Source organism: Mobula birostris, chromosome 1 (assembly GCF_030028105.1).
Source record: "Mobula birostris isolate sMobBir1 chromosome 1, sMobBir1.hap1, whole genome shotgun sequence".
NCBI lineage: Eukaryota > Metazoa > Chordata > Chondrichthyes > Myliobatiformes > Myliobatidae > Mobula > Mobula birostris.
Window position 1 is genome coordinate 33,160,193 of NC_092370.1, and position 26,771 is coordinate 33,186,963.

The 26,771-nt window shown below is 40.6% G+C and overlaps 2 protein-coding genes across 3 annotated transcripts in view; one reads left to right on the forward strand and one right to left on the reverse strand.

The window, feature by feature from the left end:
• The window catches only part of LOC140195437 (retinol dehydrogenase 10-like), a 71,117-nt gene extending 66,356 nt beyond the window's left edge, over nt 1-4,761 (reverse strand). Inside the window, exon 1 of the mRNA XM_072253734.1 lies at nt 4,219-4,761. Coding sequence (XP_072109835.1) covers nt 4,219-4,668 — 450 coding nt within the window. The 5' untranslated portion in view covers nt 4,669-4,761. The remainder of the gene's footprint in view (nt 1-4,218) is intronic.
• A 282-nt stretch (nt 4,762-5,043) lies between these two features.
• On the forward strand, nt 5,044-19,051 carry rpl7 (ribosomal protein L7). Of its 2 annotated transcripts, none has more exons than XM_072253755.1 (7): nt 5,044-5,148; nt 5,635-5,737; nt 6,753-6,919; nt 7,060-7,197; nt 10,078-10,187; nt 16,930-17,139; nt 18,991-19,051. In XM_072253755.1, exons 1-6 carry the CDS (start codon nt 5,135-5,137, stop codon nt 17,136-17,138), a joined length of 741 nt encoding a protein of 246 aa, XP_072109856.1. In that variant the 5' UTR covers nt 5,044-5,134; the 3' UTR covers nt 17,139; nt 18,991-19,051. The 2 variants fall into 2 exon arrangements, with proteins under 2 accessions (XP_072109856.1, XP_072109847.1); XM_072253746.1 differs by having other exon boundaries at nt 5,112-5,148; nt 5,604-5,737.
• Nucleotides 19,052-26,771: the final 7,720 nt, after the last annotated feature.

A 26,771-nucleotide genomic window follows, 5' to 3' on the forward strand; every position in this document is an offset into this window, starting at 1 on the left:
CAGCACGCACGGCTGCTCCGAAATATTGTATGTTAACTAGGGGCCATGCACAATCCTGATTTGATGGAGACAGACATGAGAAGCACAGAGGAACATCTGGAGAAACTTCTGAAATGCCTGCTTCGCTGCTGCTGCTATTGTGCAATCGAGAATCTCTGGAGGGGAAGGCCCCAAATCCTCGGCTTTGCCTATTGCCAGGGTCGAAGTGCTCTGTGTCGGAGGCTCGAAGTTCCCGGAAGGACTCAAGAGTCGGCTGTGGTCGGGTGCTTCCAGGATGCTGCATCGGCAAGTTTACGGCACTGGAAGCTCATGGCAGGAGGAGTTTTTTTTTCCCCTCCCTTCCTTCTACCGACTGTGTGAGATGATAGGACTTGAGAGACTTTGAGACTTTTTTAAAAAAAAAAACTGTGCCCATGGTCCATTCTTCATCAAATTACAGCATTGCTTTGCACTGTTGTAACTATATGCCATAATTATGTGTTTTTTGTTAGTTTTTCCAGTCGGTTTGTCTTGTGTTTCTGTGATATCATTCTGGAGAAACATTGCATCATTTCTTAATGCATGCATTATTAAATGACAATAAAAGGACTGTGTGTCCTCATAATCTAATCTCATCTAATACAGGTATTCCTCCAACCCATGGAACATGCTTACACATCGGCAAATGCAATGCCTTAATAATCATGGATGTCCATCATTAATCCTGCTGCTTAGTTCACTTATTTATTCAGAGATACAGTGCAGCATAGGCCCTTCTGGCTCAATGGGGCATGATGCCAAGCAATCCATCTATTTCACACTAGCCTAATCATGACCAATTAACTTAAAGTCTCTGCAGTGTGGGAGGAAACCAGAGCACCAGGAGGAAACCCCTGTGGTCACAGGAAGAATGTACAAACATTTCAATCCAGGCAGTATCAAGGTAAATCTTCTCCGCACCCTCTCTAAAGCTTCTACATCCTTCTACAATGTGGCAACCAGCATTAAACAATATTTCAAGTGTGGTATAATCAGGATTTCTCTTTTTAAGGACACCAACATTACCTTGTGGCTCTTGAAGCCAATCTCCAACGAATAAGAATTGGGTTTAATATCACCGGCATATCCCATGAAATTTGTTAACTTTGCGGCAGCAGTGTAATGCAATACATAAGAGCAAAAAAACTGAATTATAGTTAATATATATTAGTTAAATTAAATAAGTATTGCAAAGTAAGTAGTGAGGTAGTGTTCATGGGTTCAATGTCCATTCATAAATTGGATGGCAGAGGGGAAGAAGCTGTTCCTGAATCATTAAGTGTGCGCTGTCAGGCTCCTGTTTCCGTGCTGTAATTGTTATATGGTTATATGGTTCTGTACAGTATCTCTTCCTGATGGTAGCAATGTGAAGAGGGCACATCCTGAGTGATGGGGGTCCTTAACGGACGCTGCCTTTCTGAGGCACTGCTCCTTGAAGATGTTCTGGATACTGTGGAGGCCCATGATGGAGCTGACTAATTTTACAACTCTCCTTCAACTTGCACAGCAACTCTGAAGGGTCTATGGACGTGGACCCCAAGGTCCTTCTGTTCCTGCACACTGGTAAGAATCCTGCCATTCTGTCTTCAAATTTGACTTTCTAAAGTGAATCACTTTTCCAAGCTGAATCCATCTGCCACTTCTCAGCCCTGCTCTGCATCCCATCAACACCCCATTGTAAGCCTCCACAACCTTTCATACAACAGCAATTTTCGTGTTATCTGCTAATTTATTAACCAACCCTTCCCATTCTTCATCCAAGTCATTTATAAAAGTCACAAGGAGTGGGGTCCCAGAACAGATCCTTTTGTAGAAATAATGTAGCATTCCGAATCAAGTATTATTGGAAACAAAAACTATTTTGTTTTAAATGAAAAGTGACATGCTATTATAGGACTAAAATCAGCAATTTTCATAATTTCAATTTTTCAATACAATACAGCCTCTTCCTGGATTATGAACAAACTTTTTTTAAAAATTGAGATACAGTGCATATTCAAGCCACACCACCCAGCAATCCCCCGATTTAATCCAGCGTAACCACAGGACAATTTACAATGACCAATTAACCAAATGACTGGTATGTCTTTGTCCTGTTCGAGGAAACTGAAGCATCCGGAGGAAACACAAGCGATCACAGGGAGAACACACAAACTCCTTACAGACAGTGGCAGGAACTGAACCAGGGTCACTGGTACTGTAAAGCTTTGTGAAAACCACTATGCTACCATGCAGTTCCTCATGGACACCCCACAAACAAATGAGCTATTACATTTCAACAAACTTGGTACTCTTCTCATCAGTCTCGTGCTTCTGATACCATTCTTTACAATATTGTGAAGGTATGGTTACCATGTAGTGATTTTTGTTATACATTCCAACTTAATGACAACTAAAAACAGAACATATTTGTGGTGTGGGGCCAACCTGTACTGGGTAAATTTACTGGCAGGATTATTGGAGCATGGTAATTCTAGTTCCAAGTTTTACAATTGTCTTTGACTTTAAAAAGCTCAAAATTCACCCATTAAAAACTCTGCATCAATTCAAAAAGGCCACCTATTTTTCTCAGTTGTGTTGCCATGACAATGTTCTTCATTACACCAGAAGCATTAAATCAATTTCCTATGGAAAATTCTATAGAAAAATGAATTGAATAGTTGAGGTGAGGCAAACTCTGCAAAGGAGACAGTGTTGTTGGTAACCACACAAGAGATGTCATGGGAAAGAAAAATCAATCTACTGACTGAAACAGGATTTTGAAAAAGGAAACGCTGATTTATTCCTCCCCACCACCAAATGTATTGTCAGAATAAAGTTTAAAAACAAGTAAATGCAATAAGATCTCAGATAATTGGGAAAAACTAACTTAGTCCTTTAGGAAAGTAGCTTTATTGCATGTTTAACGCTTAGAGAAGTCATACTTGTAATTTTGTTACCAGATATCAAGTGTCTTGATGAAGGGTCTCGCCCGAATAAAACACCGACTGCATTCTTTTCTGTATGCCCCCATCCCCGGCCTGCTGAGTTCCTCAAGCATTTTGAGTGTTTTTATTAAGTTAGGTTAGTAATCATTTAAAAGTCTAAAGAAAACAAGTAAAGCAGTTCAGATGGTTCAAGGGATTAAATGGGTGATTAGTTTGTATTACAACGCGCCATCAAATGCAAAAGCGTTTTTCCCCGACTCAAGTATACAGACAGATCACAGACCATGTTGATAATTACTTAAATTCAACTACAGCACCAATTAGGGACCCTCAATGAAATAGACAAATTTCAGGATTCACTAGAATTCATATTACTGGTCAGGACATCGATTGCGTTGGTTTACAAATTTGAATCAACTGTAAAACTAAAAGCCATTTAATGCTCATCACTAACATTGCCGGGCAGATGGAGGCAACGAGAGCGTATCTCACCATCTTTCAACAACTCCATATTTCTTTCAAAAATAATTCAAAGCTACAAGGCTTGCCAATTAAGGCACCGTAACATTTAACACGTTTCTAAGCACGTGCGGTCGTTCTTCAAAAAAAACATTTATGATGGAACGCGTGCGTTCATTTACGATGGGTTCCGCAATGTTACCGGCTTATGTTCATGGCTTATTCAATAAAGACAAAAGCATTCATAATGATGAGAAATACAATTGAACCGATTTTGGCACAGCAAGTACAATACCTACATAATGAAAACCTGCGCTATAAGTACTTCAGCGAAAGTAGTATCATTAAATTACTATTGGTGAATTACATACTGATTTTTATACTTACTGATCTGTTTCACTTTTCTTTCCCTTCAAACAGTGTCGATACCAAGCTTCTGGAGTGGATTATTACTGCAATGCAGTGATTTATTTTGCAATCTCGCATGCCTTTGACTAACTACCCCATTCAACGAATCAACGTGACATTATCCACGAAACGTAGCATCTTTGCACCAAAATTAAGAACTGTCGCAATTCAAAATACACCTGGATTAGCAATCACTTCAAATGCAATCTGTAATAGATTTCGCGACAAACTTTGCTCATCAAAAAAAACAGGCACTTACTCTCGCTTCTACTGTTGTCAATTTTTGGTCTTCAGAAATGAAAACGTACAGGGGGAGAAAAGAAAAAGAAAAAGTGGGCAGAACCAATAGTTAAGCAATTCTATTTAATTAATAAAAGGGGTTGCTAACGTTCAGTCTGAAACTTACCCAGAAGTGTGCATGGCAGTTGACCATCATGGTCCTCTCGATAAGTTCATCGGGACATTCAAGAAGATGGTGCCCGGACACTACACCTGCGTTATTGACCAGCACCGTCACGTCGCCGATCTCCCTCCGCACCAAGTCGGCAGTCCTGTAGACGCTACCCCTTTTGCTCACGTCGCAAGTGTAAGTGTGGACCCGCACGCCCAGCTGCCGGACCTTCTCGGCCGTCTCCTCGTTGCTCTCCTGGTTGATGTCCCACAGCACCAGGGTGGCTTTCCTCCGGGCGAACTCCAGCGCGAAGAGCCTGCCGAGCCCGCTGCCCGCTCCCGTAATCAGGCACACCTGATCGCACACGCTCTTCTCCTTGGGCTTGATCACCCATCTGACAGCGGCCAACACGAAAGCCCAGAGCACTTTGAAAGTCACGACGAAAAACTCCGCTACGATATTCATGGCTGACGCCGGGAGGGGACGACAGGCCGGCCCTTCCCCAGGAGGAGCGGCCAGCGGCAGTGGTAGTGGTAGCGGTAGCGGCAGCGGCAGCGGATCCGGGAGCCGGCTGTTGCGCGCTGTCAGAGCCGGGGCCGCACTGTAGACACTCCTCCTCCTCGCCCGACCACCACCACTTAACTCTGAGCATCTTCAGCTCCGCCTCGCCCTTTAAATGCATGGCCCGCTCCCAGGACCCCGCCAACAAGCGTCCACTTCTGTTCTCACCGCTGGCGCCCCATTGTTACACCTGCTTTTCGCATGTCTTATCCTACACGTACAACAGGTTAAAATAATTAACTCGCTCCGCTGAATCACCTGGTGGTGCCTTCATTGGTTCAGGCAGTTACGCAGACAGCTTTCCGAGCGTGGGCTTAAGAGTTCTCGCGCATGCGCGCTTCCCTCCTTTTCCCCGGCGGTTGTGGCGACGATGGCGGGCCCAAAGTGAGTGTGGAATCGAGTGAATTTAAATCCAGTTACATCCGTGGTTAAATCGGATCTGTTCGCGTTTTATAGCTATGAGATATTATCAGGCGATGAACAAGTTGTATTTTACAGCTTTTTTTAAGTTATGACGGCCTTGGATGCAATGTTCTGGCGATGCAACTCTTGTCTCGTTCTCCTGTGTGATCTGAGGCTGGAATAAGTAGTGCTATTCTAATTTACTGTAAAGCTACTCATGTTGTCAACTAAACAAAATAGAACAATGTTTCAAAGCAAACTTGTATACGCTGGTAAGCTCGTTATAGTCTCTTGTTCATTGTCCGCCGTCAGGCTAGGGCCTAGTAGATGAATGTACAATTTGGTCTACTTTAAATTGTTAGTTGTGTTTTGAAATATTAATATCTATGCTAAGGATAGGGTATGCAGATGTATGTAAAATAATGTTTCTCTAACAGCTATGTGCATGCTTCCTTTTTTGCCTGTCAGAGAAAAGAAGGTGCCGTCTGTCCCGGAAAGCCTTTTGAAAAAGCGTAAGGCGTACGCAGACATGAAGGCCAAACGTGCTAAGCGTTTGTTATTAGAAAAGAAGGTGTGTGAAACGATTTTTGTCGTATAGATCAATCTTTGTGTTTTAGTAGTACGTGTTTAATATGTTATTTAGTGTTGTACTGTTCTGGAAACGTTAGTGGTTGTATTGTTAAAATGTATGATACTCTTTCAAGTTATCTTTGATAAGAAAAACTGGGGTTACCTGAGTCTGCAGCATCTTTAGTCTGGCATCCTCCCCCTTCCTCTCCAACCCTGAAGAAGGGCCTCGGCCAGAAACGTCGACTGTTTGTTTATTTCCATAGATACTACCCGACCTGCTGAGTTACTCCAGCATTTTGTGTGTGTTGCTCTGGATTTCTAGCATCTGCAGAATCTCTTGTGTATCTGAAAATTCTGATCTCAAAAGCAATATTTTCTGCATGTGCATAGTTTAACATGCGAGGTCCTTTTTTGCCATTCATTCATGCGCTCAATTGTTCTTAAATAGAATTGACAAAAATTAGGTGATTTAACTTGTCAAAGTGTGTATGACCCACTAATACTATAAAATGCCCTAGAAAGAATAGTTTATTGTACAATGACTTTCTGGCATACTGAGCCATGATTTAATATTTACCAGACCTGCCTGCCCTTAAGAACTTCCATAATAACTTGTAATTCTCTATGATAATTATTAGAAACTCACATATTTGCTAAATTTAGGTCACTGTATGTAGCCTTTTTATCTTGTACAGCATGTTCTTGTCCAAGAGCTTTTATAATGGCCTAAAAATGTACCAGTGTTTCAATGACATGTTCTAGACCCTGATCCTTCCTATCAACTCAAAGGATTTTAGCACACTTATTTTGAAGTTTGTAGTATTCCATTTTAATTTTATGTGAATTGACATCAGAGAAGGTGCACTATTGGTCTTTGTGGGCAGCTGTCTTTATCATTAGAGAACATCTATTCGGCAGTAAATTTCAGCTGAGTTTGAAATATTTTGCAGATTCTTTTAGTGCTCCAATTTAAAGGATTTTTCTGTTAATTTACTTTGTGTTATCATGGTTTCCAGATAAATAGACAGAAGAGAAAACTCATCTACAAGAGAGCTGAGAGTTACCACAAGGAGTACAGGCAAATGTACCGAAGTGAGATTCGACTTGCCAGAATGGCGCGCAAAGCCAAAAATTTCTATGTCCCTGCTGAGCCCAAGCTAGCATTTGTGATCCGTATTAGAGGGTGAGTATTGATGGTCAATTACTGAGTGCTGGTGAATAGATTTCGGACTGTTAAATGAAAATGCAAATAAACCATTTTAAATTTGTCGCGTGTGAAAACGATATGCTTCTTGGTGCTAATTTCTCTTTATGAATTTACAGCATCAATGGTGTTAGCCCTAAAGTTCGCAAGGTGCTTCAGCTCCTACGACTGCGTCAGATCTTCAATGGAGTGTTTGTGAAACTGAATAAGGCTTCAATCAATATGCTCCGTATTGCAGAGCCATACATTGCATGGGGGTATGTGATTGGATAATAAATAGTCGCAAAAATAAATCTTCATGCTAATAGATGTTCATAGAGTCATAGAAAAGTACCGCCCAGAAATATGCCCTTTGGCCCACCAAGTCTGTGTCAAGCCATTTACACTGCCTATTCCCATCGACCATAGCCCTCCATCCCTCTACCATCTGTGTACCTATCCAACTTCCCTTAAAAGTTGAAATTGGACTTGCATGCACCACTTGCGCAGGCAGCTCGTTCCACACACTCTCAACCCTCTGAGTGAAGTAGTTTCCCTTCATTTTCTCCTTAAACTTTTCACTGTTCACCCATGATTTCTCATAGAAGTTCCACTAGACCTCCTTGGAAAAAGCCTGCTTGTGTTTGCCCTATTTATACCCCTCATAATTTTGTATACTTCTAACAAATCTGCTCTCAAACCTCCTTCGCTCCAAGGAATAAAGTCTTAACCTGTTCAAACTTCCCTTATATCTTAGGTCCAACAGACCTGACATCATCCTTGTAAATTTACTCTGTGCTCTTTCAGCCTTATTCACATCTTTCCTGTGGGTGGGTGACCAAAACCTCACATAATACTCCAAGTTAGGCATCACCAATATCAAGTACAACTTCACCTTAACATCCTATCTCCTGTACTCAATACTTTGATTTACAAAGGCAAATATGCCAAAGGCTTTTTTTATGACCCTATAAACCTGTGATGCCACTTTAAATTATAATGGGCATATATTCCCAGATCCCTTTGTTCTATCACAGTATAAGACCTACCCTGGTTGGTCCGACAGAAATGCAAAACCTAGCACTTATCAGTATTAATTTCCATCTGCCATTTTTTCAGCTCATCCAGATCCAACTGCAAGTCATAATAGCTTGCTTGCTGTCCACTACACCCCAATGTTGGTGTCATTCACAAATTTACTGATGCAGTTAACCACGTTATCATCCAGATGGAAACTAATACCAACGCAGCACTGATCAATGTGGCACTCCAATAGTCAGAGGCAACCATCTACTACCACCTTTCTGGCTTCTCCGAAGCAAATGTCTAAGCCAGTTTACTACATCTTGAATGCCGACCGGCTGAACTGTCTTTTCTAACTGCATGCAGAGCCTTGTCAGATACATTGCTGAAGTCCGTGTGCACAACATGCACTGCTTTCATTGACTTCCCTGGTAACTTCCTCGAAAAACTACAAAGCCATGCTGACTATCCTTAATAGGTCCATGTCTATCCAAATTCTCATATATCCGGTCCCTGGGAATACCTTCCAATAACTTTCCCACTACTGATGTCAGGCTCACTGGCCTATAGTTTCCTGGTTTGTGTTTAGAGTTTTGTTTAAACAGCAGAACAACATTGGTTATCCTCCAGCACTTCACCTGTTGCTAAGGACAATTTAAATATATCTGCTGGGGACTTGGCAATTGTTGCACTTTCCTCCCATAGGTCCAAGGGAACACCTTGTCAGGATAAATCCCCAGAGCCCCTGGTAAATTATTCACCTTAATTTGCTTCAAGACAGTAAGCACCTCCTCTGTAATCTGTATAGAGTCCATGAAATTGGTGCATTTTTCCCTTCTGTAGACTCTTGTCTCCAGGCATGGATCAGCCATTCTGATCTTCCGGAGTGCCAATTTTGTCCCTTGCAATCCTTTTGCTCTTAATATATCTGTAGAATGCCTTAGGATTCTCCTTCACCTTATCGGCTAAAGCAACCTCATGCCGCCTTTTAGTTCTCCTGGTTTCTTAAGAGTTCTCTTGCATTTCTTGTATTCCAAAAGCTCCTCATTTGTTCCTACCTGCCTATACCTGTAATGGATCTCCTTTTTCTTAACCAGGGCTCAATATCTCTTGAAAACCAAGGTTCCCCCACCTGTTATCTTTTACCTTTTATTCTGACAGCCATGTACAAGCTTTATACTCTCATAAATTTCACTTTTCTGCAACTTACGCGTACGCCTTTGCTGGAAAACAACCAATCCACACTTGTCAGATCCCTTCTAATACCATCAAAATTTGCCTTTCTGCAATTTAGAATCTCAACCCGAGGACCAGACCTATCTTTTTTCATATTTGAAACTAATCACATTATGGTCTCTAGATGCAAAGTGTTTCCCTACACAAATTTCTGTCACCTGCCCTGTCTCGTTCCCTAATTGTAGATCCATTATTGCGTGCACTTGTTGGGACTTCTGTGTACTGATTAAGGAAAATTCCCTGAATGCAATAGACATACTATCCCAACTAGTCATTTTACAATATGGGAGTCCCAGTGAATAACAACCTTGTATTTCTTGCAACCACCTGCAATCTCTACAAATGTTCTTCTAAATCCCTCAGACTGTTGGGTGGTCTGTAATATAGCCAACATTAACGTGGTCATATCTTTCTTATTACTTGGTTCCACTCGTAACTCCTCACTGGACTCTGTCAGAATGAGTGTGAATGTCATTGTTGGATGTGTTCACTTGAAACATTCTGAGTTTTCGTTGATAACGAATAATTACTGATACTTCAACACTGAAGCTCCCAGGGGATCCATTTCCCGGCGGTTTCGTCAGTAAGTTTCCCTGAGTAATTTGGGAATCTTGACTGTTTTAAGTTTAGGCAGTTATGACCTTTGTTTAATTTGCTGGGTTTTTTTAAGAACTGATTCATCGAATTTCTAAATAAGCTGTACAACTTAGGCTCAGATCCAAGCTGACTGACTAGGGTCATAAAAACGTCAGCTGATGAGATGCTGTGGAAAATTGTACTTGAACTTGCTAGTAGCAAATTTTAGCTGTAAAATTGTCTTTTGGAAACGTGATAATGTATGTGAAGGGTTGTATTTTGATTTTTGAGGCATGTTAATTCTTGGTCTTTTAATTACTTAGCTATCCAAATCTCAAGTCTGTCCGTGAGTTGATTTACAAACGTGGCTTCGGCAAGATCCGGCATCAGCGCATTGCGCTCACTGACAATTCCTTGATCGAAAAACAGCTGGGTAAGTTTGTAGTTTTAGCTGGATGAATGTGATCTCAGTCATGCAGATTGAACAAACATTTTCTCATGATAATGCTTTATCTTTCTGGTACCTTTACCACCTGATTACTATCTGATTTTGCCCAATCATACAGAAGTGTTTATAACAGGTTCTGAATGAATTAATTTCAAAATTTCTACTGGCATGTGTTGTGAGAAGCCTGGGTTTATTGTCATAGAGAGGGTAACATGGAGGATCTTCAGTGGGGAGTTATTGTAGAGAGTTCATTTAAGTGATAGATGAAGGAATAGTGAAGAATGAAATTTAGGATGTTGTCTGACTTAGGGTCGTTAGTGTTTCTGCCATTCTCTAGGTGACAGTGGATTAGAAAAATGCTGCCAGGGACCCAGTGGTGAAGTGTGGCAATGCTAGAATGAATACTGTATTCAGTCTTGAAATAATAGATACTAAGCTTTAATATCTTTTATTCAAATAGACTGCTTTGTCCTGGGTAGTTTTGAATTGCTTTGGTGTTAATAGAAGTTACATGCAATCTGGGAGACGGAGTGTGCTCCAACAAATTCACAATATCTGGCTTGTAATAGGTGTAAACTGCGTCGAGAAGGGATGTTTGTTGTTGTAATGCCTGCCATCTGATCTGCTGTACTCAAGCTGTCATTTGTGATGTGCCGGATATGTTATAAAGGTTAATAATGGTACAGTTCAATGACGAGGATGGGCCGTATGGATTTTGTCACTTATTTGTGTTCTCCACTACTTCTATGTTGGCGTGGGCTCTTCAGTCTAGTTTTGATCTTGGCAATTACTGAAATAGAGTCACAAGCTTGACAGACTAGAAAGTTTGAATCAAGATAAACAAATTTCTTTTACCTTTTATATGTGGATTATATTTTCATTGATTCATAATGCATATTTTCAAAACAAAATAACCATGATTTGCAATTTATTCACGTCTCCATATGGATTGTACACAATTTTTTGCATGCTCGGTTACCAGTTGTTACTGGCACAAGAATTATGCATATGGAATTTTTACAACATACACAGAATAGTTACAAATTTCCAGTAATTCTTTGGGAGGCTGGTGTAAATCAGTGGTAGCATCTCCCATTATTTTGTGTAAAGTCAGGCAGATACCATTATAAAGCAGGCATCAACTGCACGTAGAAAGGCAAATAGTTTTAAGTATCATTTTAAGTTATTTTCAATGTTTTCAGTTGTTTTATGCAAGTTTAATATGTATTTTAAAAAGTGATTTCAGTATTTTTATTAGGTTCTGGTTATACTGAATGCCTTGAAAACACTTGACTACTTTGACAGCCATAAGACCATAATTGGCCAATTCAGCCCATTGGGTCTGCTGTGTCATTTCATCATGGCTGACCCCATATATCTGCTGCCTTGCCATATTCTTTAATGCCCTGACAGATTGGGAAACTGTCAACTTCCATCTTAAATATACCACGGACTTGGCCTCCACTGCTGTCTGTGGCAGAGCATTCCACAGATTCACTACTCTGGCTTAAAAAAAAGTCCTCCTTACCTCTGTTCTAAAGGGTCACCCCTCAATTTTGAGGCTGTGCCCTCTAGTTCTGGATACCCGCACCATAGGAAACATCCTCACCACATCCACCTTACCTAGTCTAGTCCTTACAATGTTCAGTAGGTTTCAATAAGATCTCCTTCTCCCACTCCCACCCCCAACATTCTTCTAAATTCCTTGAGTACAGGCCAAAGCTGCGAAATGCTTTTCATTTGTTAACCCCTTCATTCCCGGAATCATCGTTGTAAACCTCTTGTGGACTCCCTCCAATGAGAAGACATCCTTTCTGAGATATGGGGCCCAAAACTCTTGATAATACTCCAAAGTGCAACCTAACTAGTGTCTTTAAAAGGCTCAGAATTATCTCCTTGTTTTTATATTATATTCTCCTTGAAATAAATGCCAATGTTGCATTTGTCTTTTTTTAAACCACAGACTCAACCTGTAAATTAATGTCCCAAGAGTCTTGCATGTGGACTCCTAAGTCCCTCTGCACTTCTGATGATTGAACTTTCACCCCATTTAGAAAATATTGTTCCTTTTACCAAAATGCATTATCATATTTCCCAACACTATATTCCATCTGCCTCTTTTTTTTTGCCCATTCTTCCAGTTTGTCTAAGTTCAGCTGCAGTTGCATTGCTTCCTCAGCACTACCTACCCTTCCTCCTATCTTTGTATCCAATAAGTTTGAAGGCAGGTCCTTAATAAACAGCTTGCAGCACTGTGTGTCCGACAGAGTGATCAGCAGCACTGGGGCTCCACAGGGGACTGTCTTGTCTCCCTTTCTCTTCACCATTTACACCTCGGACTTCAACTACTGCACAGTCTTGTCATCTTCAGAAGTTTTCGGATGACTCTGCCATAATTGGGATGCATCAGCAAGGGAGATGAGGTTGAGTACAGGGCTACGGTAGGAAACTTTGTCACATGGTGTGAGCAGAATTATCTGCAGCTTAATGTGAAAAAGACTTAAGGAGCTGGTGGTAGACCTGAGGAGAGCTAAGGTACTGGTGACCCGTTTCCATCCGGGGGTCAGTGTGGACATGTTGGAGGATTACAAATACCTGGGGATACGAATTGACAATAGACTGTCGACTGGTCAAAGAACACTGAGGCTGTCTACAAAAAGGGTCAGAGCCATCTCTACTTCCTGAGGAGACTGAGGTCCTTTGACATCTGCTGGACGATGCTGAGGATGTTCTACGAGTCTGTGGTGGCCAGTGCTATCATGTTTGCTGTTGTGTGCTGGGACAGCAGGCTGAGGGTAGCAGACACCAACAGAATCAACAAACTTATTCGTAAGGCAAGTGATTTTGAGGATGCTGTCTAAGTTGTGTGCCATCTTGGTCAATGTCTCCCATCCACTATATAATGTACTGGATGGGCACAGGAGTACATTCAGCCAGAGACTCATTCCTCCGAGATGCAACACAGAGCGTCATAGGAAGTCATTCCTGCCTGTGGCCATCAAACTTTACAACTCCTCCCTTGGAGGCTCAGACACCCTGTGCCGATAGGCTGGTCCTGGACTTGTTTCATAGTTTACTGGCATAATTTACATATTTAACTATTTATGGTTCTATTACTATTTATTATTTATGGTGCAACTGTAACAAAAACCATTTTCTCCCTGGGATCAATAAAGTTCGTGACTATGACTATTTTGAGAGTACTGGTAATACAAGTTGGAAAGTCAAATTTTCCTGGAACATGGCAGGTACGTTAGGAGTACTAATGTGCAAAGAGATCTTTTTGAGAGATATTAAGATTAAGGTACAAGTTACCAGTGGAAGTGGTGGAAGCAGACACTATAGCAATATTTAAAGGGCATTTGGACTGGTACTTACAAGGATATGGACAAATGGGATTAGTGTGGATTGGCATCATGGTCAGTGTGCTGTATTTTATGCAGTTCTGATGGGGAACTGCATCAGTTTTGTGTAGTAATGGCTGCTATGTACCGGGCCATGTTAAAAATAAAATAAATAATTCTGCCATTATACATGCTCCATATGAACTTCCTCTCACTTCCCTGTCTAACATTTACAGGATATATTTCTGTTCCATTCTCCTTTTGTGGTTATGTCTTCCCCAATACAACAGTGCTCTTTGGTGAGCTGATTTTTTTTAAAATAGTTTTAACACATCTGGGTAAAGAAGTGGCTTGAGTTCCCCATTAGAACCCTAGCCAGATCTGGTCTTCCACTTTGCTCTCTGCATTCTGTGCTCATGGAACAACTGTGGACATTGTCAAATGAAGTGTGGTTGGATGTCCGGCCAGCAGACCAGCAAGTCATCAGAGACCAGAGTTGGTCAAAGAAGCCATGAGTTTGCAAGTCTTTGAGTTCGCTGGAGACTGAAGATGTCCTCCCTTGTGGTTGGAAGACTGTGTCCTTGGCAAGTAGCATCAAAGAGAATCCCAAGGCAAATTTATACATGCAGCAAGAGCAAGAGAACCACTCAAAGATAAAGTGGGAACATTGGGTTTGGATGGGGTACTTCGAATATTTTACATCAGTATTTACCAAGTTTAAGGATGTGGAGAATAAGGAGATCAGTGTCAAGCACACTGATAAGCTAAAGCATTTCAAGGTAAGGAAGAGGTAGTGTTGGGTCTCTTAAGAGCATTAAGGTGGACAAGATCCCAGGGCCTGATGGGATTATACCTCAGGTTACTGAGAGAGGTGAGAGAAGAGGTTGCTGTGGCCTTGACCAATATCTTTGTCTCCTCTGGCCACCGGTGAGATTAGAGGTTTGCCAAATTGTTAATGTTCCATTGTTCAAAAAGGGAACCAAGGAAAGTCCTGGAAACTGCAGACCAGTGAGCCTCATGTCAGTGATGGGGCCTAATTAGGGAGAGCCTGCAAGTCATATCTTACCAACTTGATGAAGCTTTTTGTTGAGGTAATGGTGGTGATTGAAGGTAGAACTGGATATTGTGTATGTGGATTTTAGTAGGGTGTTTGGACAAGGTCCCTCGAGGGAGGCTCATCTAATAGATTAGGAGTCATGGGATTGGCAGTTTGGATTCAGAACTGGCTTACCCATAGGAGACTTGGATGTTGGTTGAAGTGACTTATTCCAGCTGAAGGTGTGTGGTTAGTGGTGTTCTATGGGGATCTGTACTGGGACCTCTGCTGTTGGTGTGAGAAATAAATGAACTGGATGAAAATGTAGGTGGGTGGCTTAGTAAATTTTCAGATGATACGAAGGTTGGTGGTGTGGATAGTGTAGATGACTGGCAATGAGATCTGGATCAGTCACAAATATGGGTGGAGAAATGGCAGATGGAGTTTAACCCAGCCAGATATGAAGTTTTGCACCTTGGTAGGTCAAATGTAAAGAGACAGTACACTGTTAAGGGCAAGATTCTCAACAACGTTGATGAGCAAAGGGATAGTAAGAGTCCAAGTACGTAGCTCCCTGAAAGTGGCTGCACGGGTTATGAACAATGTGACATAGTGGCCTTTATTAGTTGAGGCATTGAGTTCAAAAGTCAGGAAGTTGTGTGGCAGCTTTTTATAACTCTAGGTAGGTCATTCTGGAGGATTGCATACAGTTCTGGTTGCCTCATTATAGGAAGGACGTTGAGGCTTTGGAGAGGGTGCAGAAAAGGTTTATGTTGATGCTGCTTGTATTAGGGTTGAAATGTCTACTACCACAGGGAATGCATTTAAGGTGAGGGGGTATAATTTCAAAGATGTGAGGGGAAGTATTTTTCTTTAGGGTGGTGGGTGCTTGGAATGTACTTGCCTGGGGTGAAGGTAGAGGCTGGTAGGAAACATTTAGATAGGCACATGAATGGGGGGGGGGGTGGAGGTGTATGAATTCTGTAGGCAGAAAAGATTAACTTAGTTGGTCATTTGATTACTAGTTTAATTGTTTCAGTCTCCATTGTGGGCTAGTACTTTTTATGAGTTTTGTAAGTGTTCTTATTCTTCGGCTTAGGACTGTACAAAAGTAACATTTGGTATCCTGCAAAAAAAAATAGAAAGGCACAACTTTTTGTAGGAAGGCAATTTTGTTACAGTTACTGTAATGAAACTGCTAGGGAGGAAAAAAATAATGTAGATGTATTTTGGGCAAAAAAGGGGGAGTTGCTATTATACCTCCAAAAATCTGTGGTCTGGGCTTCTAAGAGTTGAAACGTGTAGTTGTGGTTTCTCAGACTCTACCATTTCTGTGCTCAACAGGTTATCAGCTGGCATAACTAACGGTCACATGTTTCACTGTCAGGGTTTCTAATAGGGATTGATTTGAATACTTGGACAAATTGATAATATTTTGATCATTTTCATTATCCATGAACACAAACCAAGTAGTACGCCTGATACTTAAAATGTGTGGTTAGTGTATTGAGTGAGGTCAGACCTTGTATGTTTTACTTACCAGTGTGATTTAAAATAAAACCTTAATGCTTATTTTTCACATTAGTTATCTGAACTAAATGTTTTCTTTCAGTGTGTTCTGAGTACAAATAATAAACAGTATGGCTGTGAATCTAGGATAATCTAAAACCAGAGGGGAGACAGTAGGCTGCAAAATGTGGAGCAATAAAGAAGCATCTGTTGCGGGGAGGGTATTTAGATTTGAGACCCTGCATCAGGGCTGCATTAACAGGTTCCACTGCAAAACATTGACCATTCCTTACACCGCACAAATACTGCTTGAGTTCATCCCACAGATTTTTTTATTCTTTAACTTGTTTCAAAGATGGTAATTGGGCTGATGCAATGTCAAAAGCTGGAATCTTTGTGGATGTTTCACAAACACAATTCAAAAACTTCATAAACAATGGTAATTGACAATTTTAAAAGGTTTGAAATTAAAGCCAAACCACTAAGGATTAAGACATTCCAATTCATGTTTATCCCAATTTACTTTTAAAAATAAAATTGTCAGTAATTTGCCTTTTGGTCTTAGAGCCAATTCCCTTGAATATAAAGAAATGGCTGCATCGTGGCAGGGTTCAGTCCCCAGATGGCCAGTGTTGGGGAATTGCAGAAAATGAATGTTTGCACTGGGTGCCCAAGGAAGTCCAAACACAGAACCATAAAACAACCCTATAGCCAAAAGGCCTTTTAAACTGTTGTGACACCTATCGCCTGAAGCAGGTGTTGGGAAACAGCTTAATTTAGAAATTGGAATATATTTTCAAATAAATTGTTAATAATGAGCCAATTATTTGCATTGCAGGAAGGTGTGGCATCATTTGCATTGAAGATCTGATTCATGAAATCTACACAGTAGGGAAGAACTTCAAGATGGCCAACAATTTCTTGTGGCCCTTCAAACTGTCCTCACCACGTGGTGGCATGAACAAAAAGACAACACACTATGTTGAGGGTGGTGATGCTGGCAACAGAGAAGACCAAATCAACAGAATGATTAGGTGTATGAACTGAGGTATGCTGTGTTTGTGTGGATGTTTAATTGTGCCACTAGTGTTACGGATAGGTAAAAGGACAGTGAAATGTATTTTGTATGTAGAATGTTATAATGTTATTAGCATTAAAATCTTTCTGGAATTTCATGTGGCAGTGAGTACTTAAGATTTTAACCAGTTAGATAGTTCGGCTCTTCAAATCAGGGTGAAAAGATTAGGAATTTGCCTCTTGTATATATTCAGGTATTTTGAATAAAATCTCACTTGATGGATATAGATAGTAAATGAATACATTTCAAGTTGACGTCTTCACTTTAATGCATTAATCGTGCCCAATTAATGTCAGCAAAAATCATATGTAGTGTTCCATAATTGTTTGTAGCAAGTCCACTGGTTACACCTGTTGGACATCTCTCTGGGCTCTATTGCCTTATGTCAATAAAAGGAAGTTGTAGGTGCAGACCTCACCTTGCATGGAGTATACGGAGTACCTGGATTGAAAACCAAGATTTTTGTTCCAGTCACTTTCTTCTCCAGCCACTAGCTTGGGCACTGAGTTTTGAAGCAATTCTCTTGATATAATCCTTTAGGGATTCATAGTATATGATATCATTTGCATCATCCTCAAACAGTTGGTTTACCTTGAAGCAGTTTGTTGCCCACATCTGGAGCAGGTGGAGTATAATAGTTGGTTAAACTTGGCTTGCTCTCCAGAAGAGATGAATAGGTTGGAAGACAGTTAAAGGGTTTATGAAGATGCCTGAGCTAAGCAAGAGCAAGTCCCTTGTGATCTGTTAATCCCTGTTGCAAATGAATTTTTGATTTTTTTTAAATCATGCTAAAACAAGTATTTTAGTTAGAGCTTGTAACTAATGGGTTAGAATTACAGGAGGCTGATCAAGTATCTACTGGTTTTCTGTGATCAAGTAAACTGAAAGCTCATTTGATTCTTCCCAAAGATCTGGCTATTCTAGTTCAGCAGAGAACACAGACGAATGCATCTTACTGAACTTGGGTTGGAGTGGTTGGGTTAATGATTTTTAAACCCTCCCCCCCCTTCACCTAGACTAAAATGCCCATAATGTCATGTTTTGCACCTGCTGCAATATCATTTGTTTCAGTAGTCCTTTCCCCATTAGTTGTCTTGAGAATTGTTGGTTAGGCCGGAGTATGGAGGAGTCTTGCACCACAATTTTTGTATATTGTTCCATTGTGATTTCTGATTGGCTGAAGATGTTGGTAATGTGAAGCTCATTCTGTTGTGTGTTGCCATAAAGCAATGCTTGATTCAGTATAAAACTAAAACTCATTGGAAAGTTTAGATGGTAGGAAAATGATTGTTGTACTACATAATAAAGCTGTGTTTGAATCAACTTAAAGCCCCCTTGTTCAAATTCGGTATTACAATTAGATTATGCTTATTTTCAATCCATTTCAAAATTTCAGTACATGTGCCATTGAATATTTTGACGCTGGGATTTGGGTTTAGGGAAAAAAGCATGTAGAGATTGGATGTGCATTAAAATATAATATGGTATATTAAGATTAATGCATTTGCGGTGCATTAGGCTCAATAAACTTATCTACATTAAAAGACAATTTTTTTAAAATTGTAGAATAGACAAAACATTTTGCATATAATGACACTCCAAAGGCAATTGGCAGCACATTCCAATTAGTTGTGTCATTTTAAGGGCAATCTGGAAAAGGAGAAAATTACGATGTGTGTGTTTTACTGTATGGGTGAAAATGGCTATACTGGGACTTTCTGGTGACAGCTTGTGCTTTGCCAGATGGGATGATGCCTGCTTTGTGTCTGAAGGCCAGGAAGTATTGTAGAATTTTCTAATTTTGTATCTCTTCCCTTTTAGGTGTCCCACAGATGTCAAATTTCTACTGTATCTGTTAAATAAAGAAATTTTATTACAGTGATCTTGTTGGGCTTTTTTTCCAGTGTTCAAGGTACATTTATTAACAAAATATGTATGTAATATACAACTGAGATTCATCTTCTCCAGACATGAAACAAAACCATAAGCTGTTCAAAGAAAATCAAACCCACGCATTAAAAAAATTGTGTAAACGGCAACAAGAATGAATGAACGAAAACAATATTGAAATACAATTAAACTACAGTCACTCACCTTGATGTTTCAATCCTTCTTGATGCTTTAATCAGCGAGAAATGACGTAAATTATGGGTTCGAGCCCTGTCTCTTGGCCTCGAGGCTATTTGCCTCCTGGAACCTTCTTAATAGCAAAGCACATGATCACTCAATCACAGGCCTCCAACATTACTGGAACCATATTTAAAAGAAAATGATGTAAAAGTAGTGAAATAAACAATGTATTTTTGCAGATAGGTTTTTAAATATTTAATTTGAATTGATTTAGCTTACCTAACAAGTTTTATTACAAGGATGAAATAAAAACATTGAGATTTAAATTAGGCACTGGTTCCTACTAGAAGATTTATGGAAGCAGAAGTACTACTACCTTGATTGTCCTTCATTATATACTGCAGTATTTTTATGCTAATTTTAATGTTAAACTTGTCATTGTGTTTATTGGTTTGTATGAGTCAAAACTAATCAGACCTTTGAGATAAGTGGACAGTTTTTACAAAGTAATGTCATTCCTCAGAATTCATAGTTCAGAGAATGCTCTCAAATGAAAGCTTATTTTGAATGACTAACAATTGTAATAATTAGTTTAAATAGACTTGAATGCATGGGAATTAACTTTAGTGGAACTTAGACAATTTTTTAGAAAAACAAATACACACACTTCTCATTTTCTAAACCACCTGATTCATACACTGGACATCTGACCTTGAAGTAATTTGTCTAATAAAATTTTGTTTTTTTTTCCCTTAGCTGTACGTTTCCCTAATGTGTACCTAATTGTTTTTAAATACACACTTCATACTTTATGCTTTTCATAATTTCACTCTTCGCTTAAATAAATACTTGAGACCAGAGCTAACATTACCAGCAATATCTAGCAGATCATGTGAAGATAATATATTTTGCAGTAGTGAAGTTCATGCATGCAAAGGTCAGAAACACTTAATTTATTGAACAATAGAATAAGGTTATGGAACCAACAACCAATGCTCTGGTTGCATTGAAGAACAGTTACCAAATAATCTTTTAACCAGGTGTGCAGCTGAATTGTGATTTGCAAATGCTCAAATTATCTTTCATGTTCCTCTGGCTGGGTTAATTCATTTCTGCAAATTGTGGTTAACAAGAGTGGAGTTATTGAGTATGAGAAAACAAGTTGTTGAGGTTATACTCATACAGTTCAAGCTAGGAGATGATACGGGCTATGATAGTGTAGTGATTAGTGTGATGCTATTACAGTGCAACATTCTGGAGTTCAGAGTTCAATTCCAGTGCCATTCTGTAAGGAGTCTGCATGTTCCCTGCAGTATGCATGGGTTTTCCCTGGGTGCTGCAGTTGCCTCCTACGGTCCAAAGACCTACCAGCTAGGTCAATTGGAATATTGTAAATTGTCCTGTGATTAGGTTAGGGTTAATTTGATGTGGCATAGGTTGTAGGGCCTACTTTCCTACTGGGAAACAGGACCGGGTCGAGACAACGGAGACTTTTAGAGGAGAAGAGTTTGGTGGGTAATACCGTTCCAGCTGACTGGAAGTGCGCTGAGAGCGGTAAGCGTAGAGGAGTTCGGTGCTTGCTGTTCTGGCTAACAACGGATGGTGCAATCCGGGGTATATTACAATCGAGGAATGTGTTTGCAGACTGGATATTGAACCTTTTACTGTTGGACTTCTGCCACATCCCACCGTGATACAACACTTGGCGGCACGGGAGGTCGTTCCTGCCTGTGGCCATGGAATGTACAGCTCCTCCCGTGGAGGGTCAGACACCCTGAGCCAATAGACTGGTCCTGGACTTATTTTCCATCTGGCATAGTTTGCATTTTGTTGTATGATTGTTGGGGTTTTTTGTATTGCTATATTTACGTTCTAGATTGGTGCGGCTGTAACGAAACCAAATTTCCCTCGGGATTAATAAAGTATATCTTCTTATCTATCTATTCATACTGTTATCGCTAAATAAATCTATCGTTGGGTGTGTTCATTAAAACACTAGCAATACTGTACCTAACAGTGTAAAGCATTATATAGTTAAGGGCAGATCAAATACAATCCCAATTTATTGTTAGTTTTGCAATTATTTGCAAGTTAGCTGAGGGTGCTGTTTTGATCATACTATCAAGCAGCATGTAGACTAGTTAATGCTGTTTTTAGTTCGCCACTACCATTTGGCTCCAGGCTAAATTTACAGTCTTTGAGCATGAACAAAAGAATTGTGTTCCAAAAGGTAATGGCAGATACTCAACAGATTTTAGAGTGTCATCTAGGCAAATTCTGGAAAACTGAAGTTAATGGGACAGAGAGCTATACTTAATGGTGGGTTTAACTTGCATAAAGGAAGATGGTTGTACATCAGTCTTCCAAGCTTCAAGATAATGCTTAAGAGTTTCTTCCAGTTTTTTGCACAAACAGCTTCAGCTTTTGGTGAATTTCCATTGAACATATAAATTTGATGATGGGATGTTTGCTGATGGAATACAAATTTTATTTGCAACTTTAACAAATGAAATACTAAGACCTAGGTAAGATTCAGGTAAGCTGGTAAGTGGCATGTAATCATCTTCAGTAAGAAAGCATCTAATCACCTACTTAATAATATTCAATGGCATCAACATCCTAAGTATGGTCATTGGCCATTAAGTTAACTAACTGCAAATATTGTCCTACAAAATTATATGCGAAGCCAAGAAGCTGGCCTTTATTCTAGAAAACCATTCATCTTCAAGACAAGTCAGATGTGACATGGAATATTCTCTACATGGAGTACTGTTCTAATAAAGCCTATACAACACAACCTGCTCATTAGCACCTCATCTATCATACTAAACATTTCTGCCAAACCCCAGTACTCTGTTTTTCATGCGGGGGGAGAGCCTTCCTTCTTACTCCTAAGAATTTTGCTTTCTACTACACCAGCTTTGTCAACTACTCCAAAAACACTGTTACAACAAAAGGTTATTGTATCTGACTCAGCGCCTTTATTTCCTGCAGAGCATCAAGAAAGCTCACCTCTGTCCCAGAATAGTGATGGACTTTTACCGCTGTACCATTGAGAGTATACTCACCAACTGCATCTCAGTGTGGTATGGCAATTGTTCCGTATCAGACCGCAAAACACTCCAGCAGGTGGTGAAAACTGCCCAGTAGATTATCGGCACCCAATTGCCCACCATTGAGAATATCTACCATAAATGCAGCCGGGCAGTGCGAAAAGCATTATCAAGGACGCATCTCACCCTAACCATGGACTTTTTACTCTCCTCCCATCCGGTAGGCGCTACAGGAGCCTCCACTCCCGCACCAGCAGGCTCAGGAAGAGCTTCTTCCCAGAGGCTGTGACCCTGCTGAACCTCACATCACAGTACTAAGCAGTATTGCACCCAGATTGAACTGTCTCGGTACTTTTATATTTGTACGCTGTAGCACTTGCTTTTTATTCGCAGTTATTTTGTAAATAATACTATTCCTTTGCTCTTCTGGTCAGATGCTAATTGCATTTCATTGGCTTTGTATCTGTACTCGGCACAATGACAATAAAGTTGAATCTAATCTAATCTCATAGGCAGAAAGACAAACTACAATTATGTACTTAGAACTAAAATATCTTTATTAAGTCAAAACAAGCATTGAAGTACTTCTAGATATACATCGACCCCTCTCACTTTAGCACACCTCCCATTCTGCCGATCTACGGCATTGTTCACAACCCAGCCCACTGATGAGCACCCAACACTATTTTATACCTCTCCAATGATACAGAATGCTGCAGTAAGTGGACAAATACATAGTACCAGTTCAAATCACCGAATCAGAACCAATCATCACTTGTCACCACGCCTCTGTATTCACCTAACTTTATGTTCCCACAGTAGTATATTCCATTTTCATAGTTGTATTCCCATAGTAGTAATCAAAGCTCCTGCAGCTGTTCTGTTACATTCAAGGCCAAAGTGGTGGTTGGATATTCAACAAGCACATACATTCACCCCTTAGAAAGCAACCTGCTTCATTAGCAGCTCATTTACCATACCTTCTTACTTACTGCCCATTACACTGTTGGCATTTAGGGCAGCAATGGAGGTCCTCAATCTTTGGCAGTGTTCAGGGCTTCCCTTATCACATCAGTAGCTTCCTCTTGGTTTTCACTACTTCAGTCAAGCAAGTCCTGGGTGGAGACTCAGGAATACCATCCCACTCAGATGTAGAAGGAATCTTCATTGAGGTTTCCATAAGAACTTTGTTTTACTAGTCAGGGTTATTAGCCGTGAGCTGAACAGCCCAAACCTGGAAGACCGCTATTAGTTTGGCCCCTACCCTTCGACCTATTCGGCATGGGTGACCCTACCAAGAGTCAAAGCATAAACCCTTATTCCAGTCAACATAGCTCTCCGGGTCATTGAGGCAGACAAGCCTCCACACCGTATGACAAGGTGGTGGTCCTCTTGGAGATGATCACACCAAACATTTCTCTAAATTCTACACTGCATTCCCTAGCAACTAGGGGAAAGAATAGCGGGTATTTAGTGAGGATGCATTGACAACATGCAGCTCTCATTTGCAAAAAAAAAACTTTCTTCACCTTTGCACACCCTAAATCCTCATCCAATAGTGAAAACACATCCGCTTTCAAGCACACTTTGATGTAGGCAATAAATGCTGCTCTTTTCTGATTATTACTGACAATGGGCTTGATTAATCATCTTTCATAGTCATACTTTATCGATCCTGGGGGAAATTGGTTTTCGTTACAGTTGCACCATAAATAATAAATAGTAATAGAACCATAAATAGTTAAATAGTAATATGTAAATTATGCCAGTAAATTATGAAATAAGTCCAGGACCAGCCTATTGGCTCAGGGTGTCTGACTCTCCAAGGGAGGAGTTGTAAAGTTTGATGGCCACAGGCAGGAATGACTTCCTATGACGCTCTGTGCTGCATCTCAGTGGAATGAGTCTCTGACTGAATGTACTCCTGTGCCCACCCAGTACATTATGTAGTGGATGGGAGACATTGACCAAGATGGCATGCAACTTAGACAGCATCCTCTTTTCAGACACCACTGTGAGAGAGTCCAGTTCCATCCCCACAACATCACTGGCCCTATGAATGAGTTTGTTGATTCTGTTGGTGTCTGCTACCCTCAGCCTGCTGCCCCAACACACAACAGCAAACATGATAGCACTGGCCACCACAGACACGTAGAACATCCTCAGCATTGTCCGGCAGATGTTAAAGGACCTCAGTCTCCTCAGGAAATAGAGACGGCTCTGACCCTTGTAGACAGCCTCAGTGTTCTTTGACCAGACCAGTTTATTGTCAATTCGTATCCCCAGGTATTTGTAATCCTCCACCATGTCCACACTGACCCCCTGGACGGAAACAGGGGTCACCGGTAAATTAGCTCTCCTCAGGTCTACCACCAGCTCCTTAGTCTTTTTCACATTAAGCTGCAGATAATTCTGCTCACACCATGTGACAAAGTTTCCTACCGTAGCCCTGTACTCAGCCTCATCTCCCTTGCTGATGGCAGAACTATGGCAGAGTCATCCGAAAACTTCCGAAGATGACAAGACTGTGTAGTAATTGAAGCCCGAGGTGTAAATGGTGAAGAGAAAGGGAGACTAGACAGTCCCCTGTGGAGCCCCAGTGCTGCTGATCACTCTGTCGGCCACACACTTGAATTAAATTCTACAGGTACTGAGGTGTGATTTGAAGTGGATCGTTAGTTCAGGCCTACTGAAACCAATCCAGTAACCTTATTTCTAGTAATAAATATTGTGCATAATGTAGTATGGCATATGCAGAGAATTCTATAACAGCATAAACATAATTTAAATTATAACAGTAATATTGATGGCATGAAACTTTGGACTGTGTATTTATCTCTTGCAACATCAGCATCTCAATCTTTTTGTAAAAGCAATGTACAATCACAATCTTCTATTTGACCTTACACTAAATTATTCTGCATCCTGTCTCAAAGACTGCCTACTTCTGCTGCTCATGACCTTGCCACAACTTGTTTTTTAAATTGCTGAATAAATTAATTCATGCTTTTGAACTCAATTATCCAATGTCTTTCTGGCAATACTGCTCTATCATCTTCTGAAAGTGAGAGCTTCCAAAATTATGGCCTGCATCGAAACACACTGAGTCTCACAACCAGTACCTATGGTTTTCTTGATCTCCAAAGACATGGAATGTAATTAGATCAAAAAATCCATTTAATGTGTTGAAGTTCTTCCACTAATTTGTTCTTCCCCCCCCCCCCCCCATCTCTGTACTTGCTTCAGCATCACAACCATCCACAGATAACCTGTGCGTTGCACGGAGTGACTGAGGAGAACCCAAGTGCAGGATACCGGCATGTTGACTGAGTTAGGGATGCTGGCGTAAGTGTGAATGTAGGACAGCAAACCGGAGGAATCTTGACAAGGAGACAGGATCTACAGGGACTATCTTGAAACTAGAGCAGAACTTGGAACTAAACTTAGAACCAACGGTTCTAAGCGGACGAGAGAATTAAGTATCACACAAGAATAGACTGACAAACTGGCAACCAGTGTAGTGATGCCATTGTACTTATTTCACAGCCTCTGATGCAAACCAGGTGTACTGTAATTAAGTAAACTCACAGCAATTGGAAATCTAATGGCTGAAACTAGGGCATAATCAGGGAGAAAGGAGTGTTAAAGGGGAACAACCAAACAGAACCATGACACTGATTCCTTGAGTTACAAAAATCCTTGCCTGGATGAATGTTTTCTGATAGGAATATCCAAAAATGTCCCATGGTTATTCTGTGCAGTTTAAAACTGAAGTTATGCAAAAGGAAGACATTCACAAGCAGACTTTGTATTTCAGGACTTGAACAAAATTTCTACATTAAGAAAATGCAGAATTTTAGAAGTATAGAACTGAACTTTAGAACTTATAACAGTGCTTCACAGTACAGGTCCTTTGACCCATGATATTCTGCCAACCCTTTAACCTATTCCAAGATCAATTTAACCCTCCTCTCCCACATAGCCCTCCGTTTTTCTTTCATCTATGTGGCTCGGTCTCCCAAATGTCCCTTATGCATCTGCCCCTCCCACCACCTCTGGCAGCACGCTCCATGCACCAACTACTCTTTAAAAAAAACTAGCTCTGACATACCCCTTCCCCAATCCTTTCCTCCCAACACCTTAGTTTTGCTCCCTTGTATTAGCCACTTCCACACTGGGGAAAAAGTCTCTGGTTGTCCTCTCGTGCTATGCCTTTTGTACCACTCTATCAAGTTGCCTCATCCTCCTCTCCAAAGAGAAAGGCCCCTGATGGCTTAACCTATCCTCATAAGACATGCTGTCTAATCCAGTCAGCACCCTGGTAAGTCTTCTGCACCCTTTCTAAAGCTTCCACATTCTACATGAGGCGAACAAAATTGAACCCAATACTCTCCAAGTGTGGTCTAACCAGCATTAATTTATAGAGCTGCAACATTATCTCGCAGTTCTTGATCTCAATCCTTGACCAATGAAGGCCAA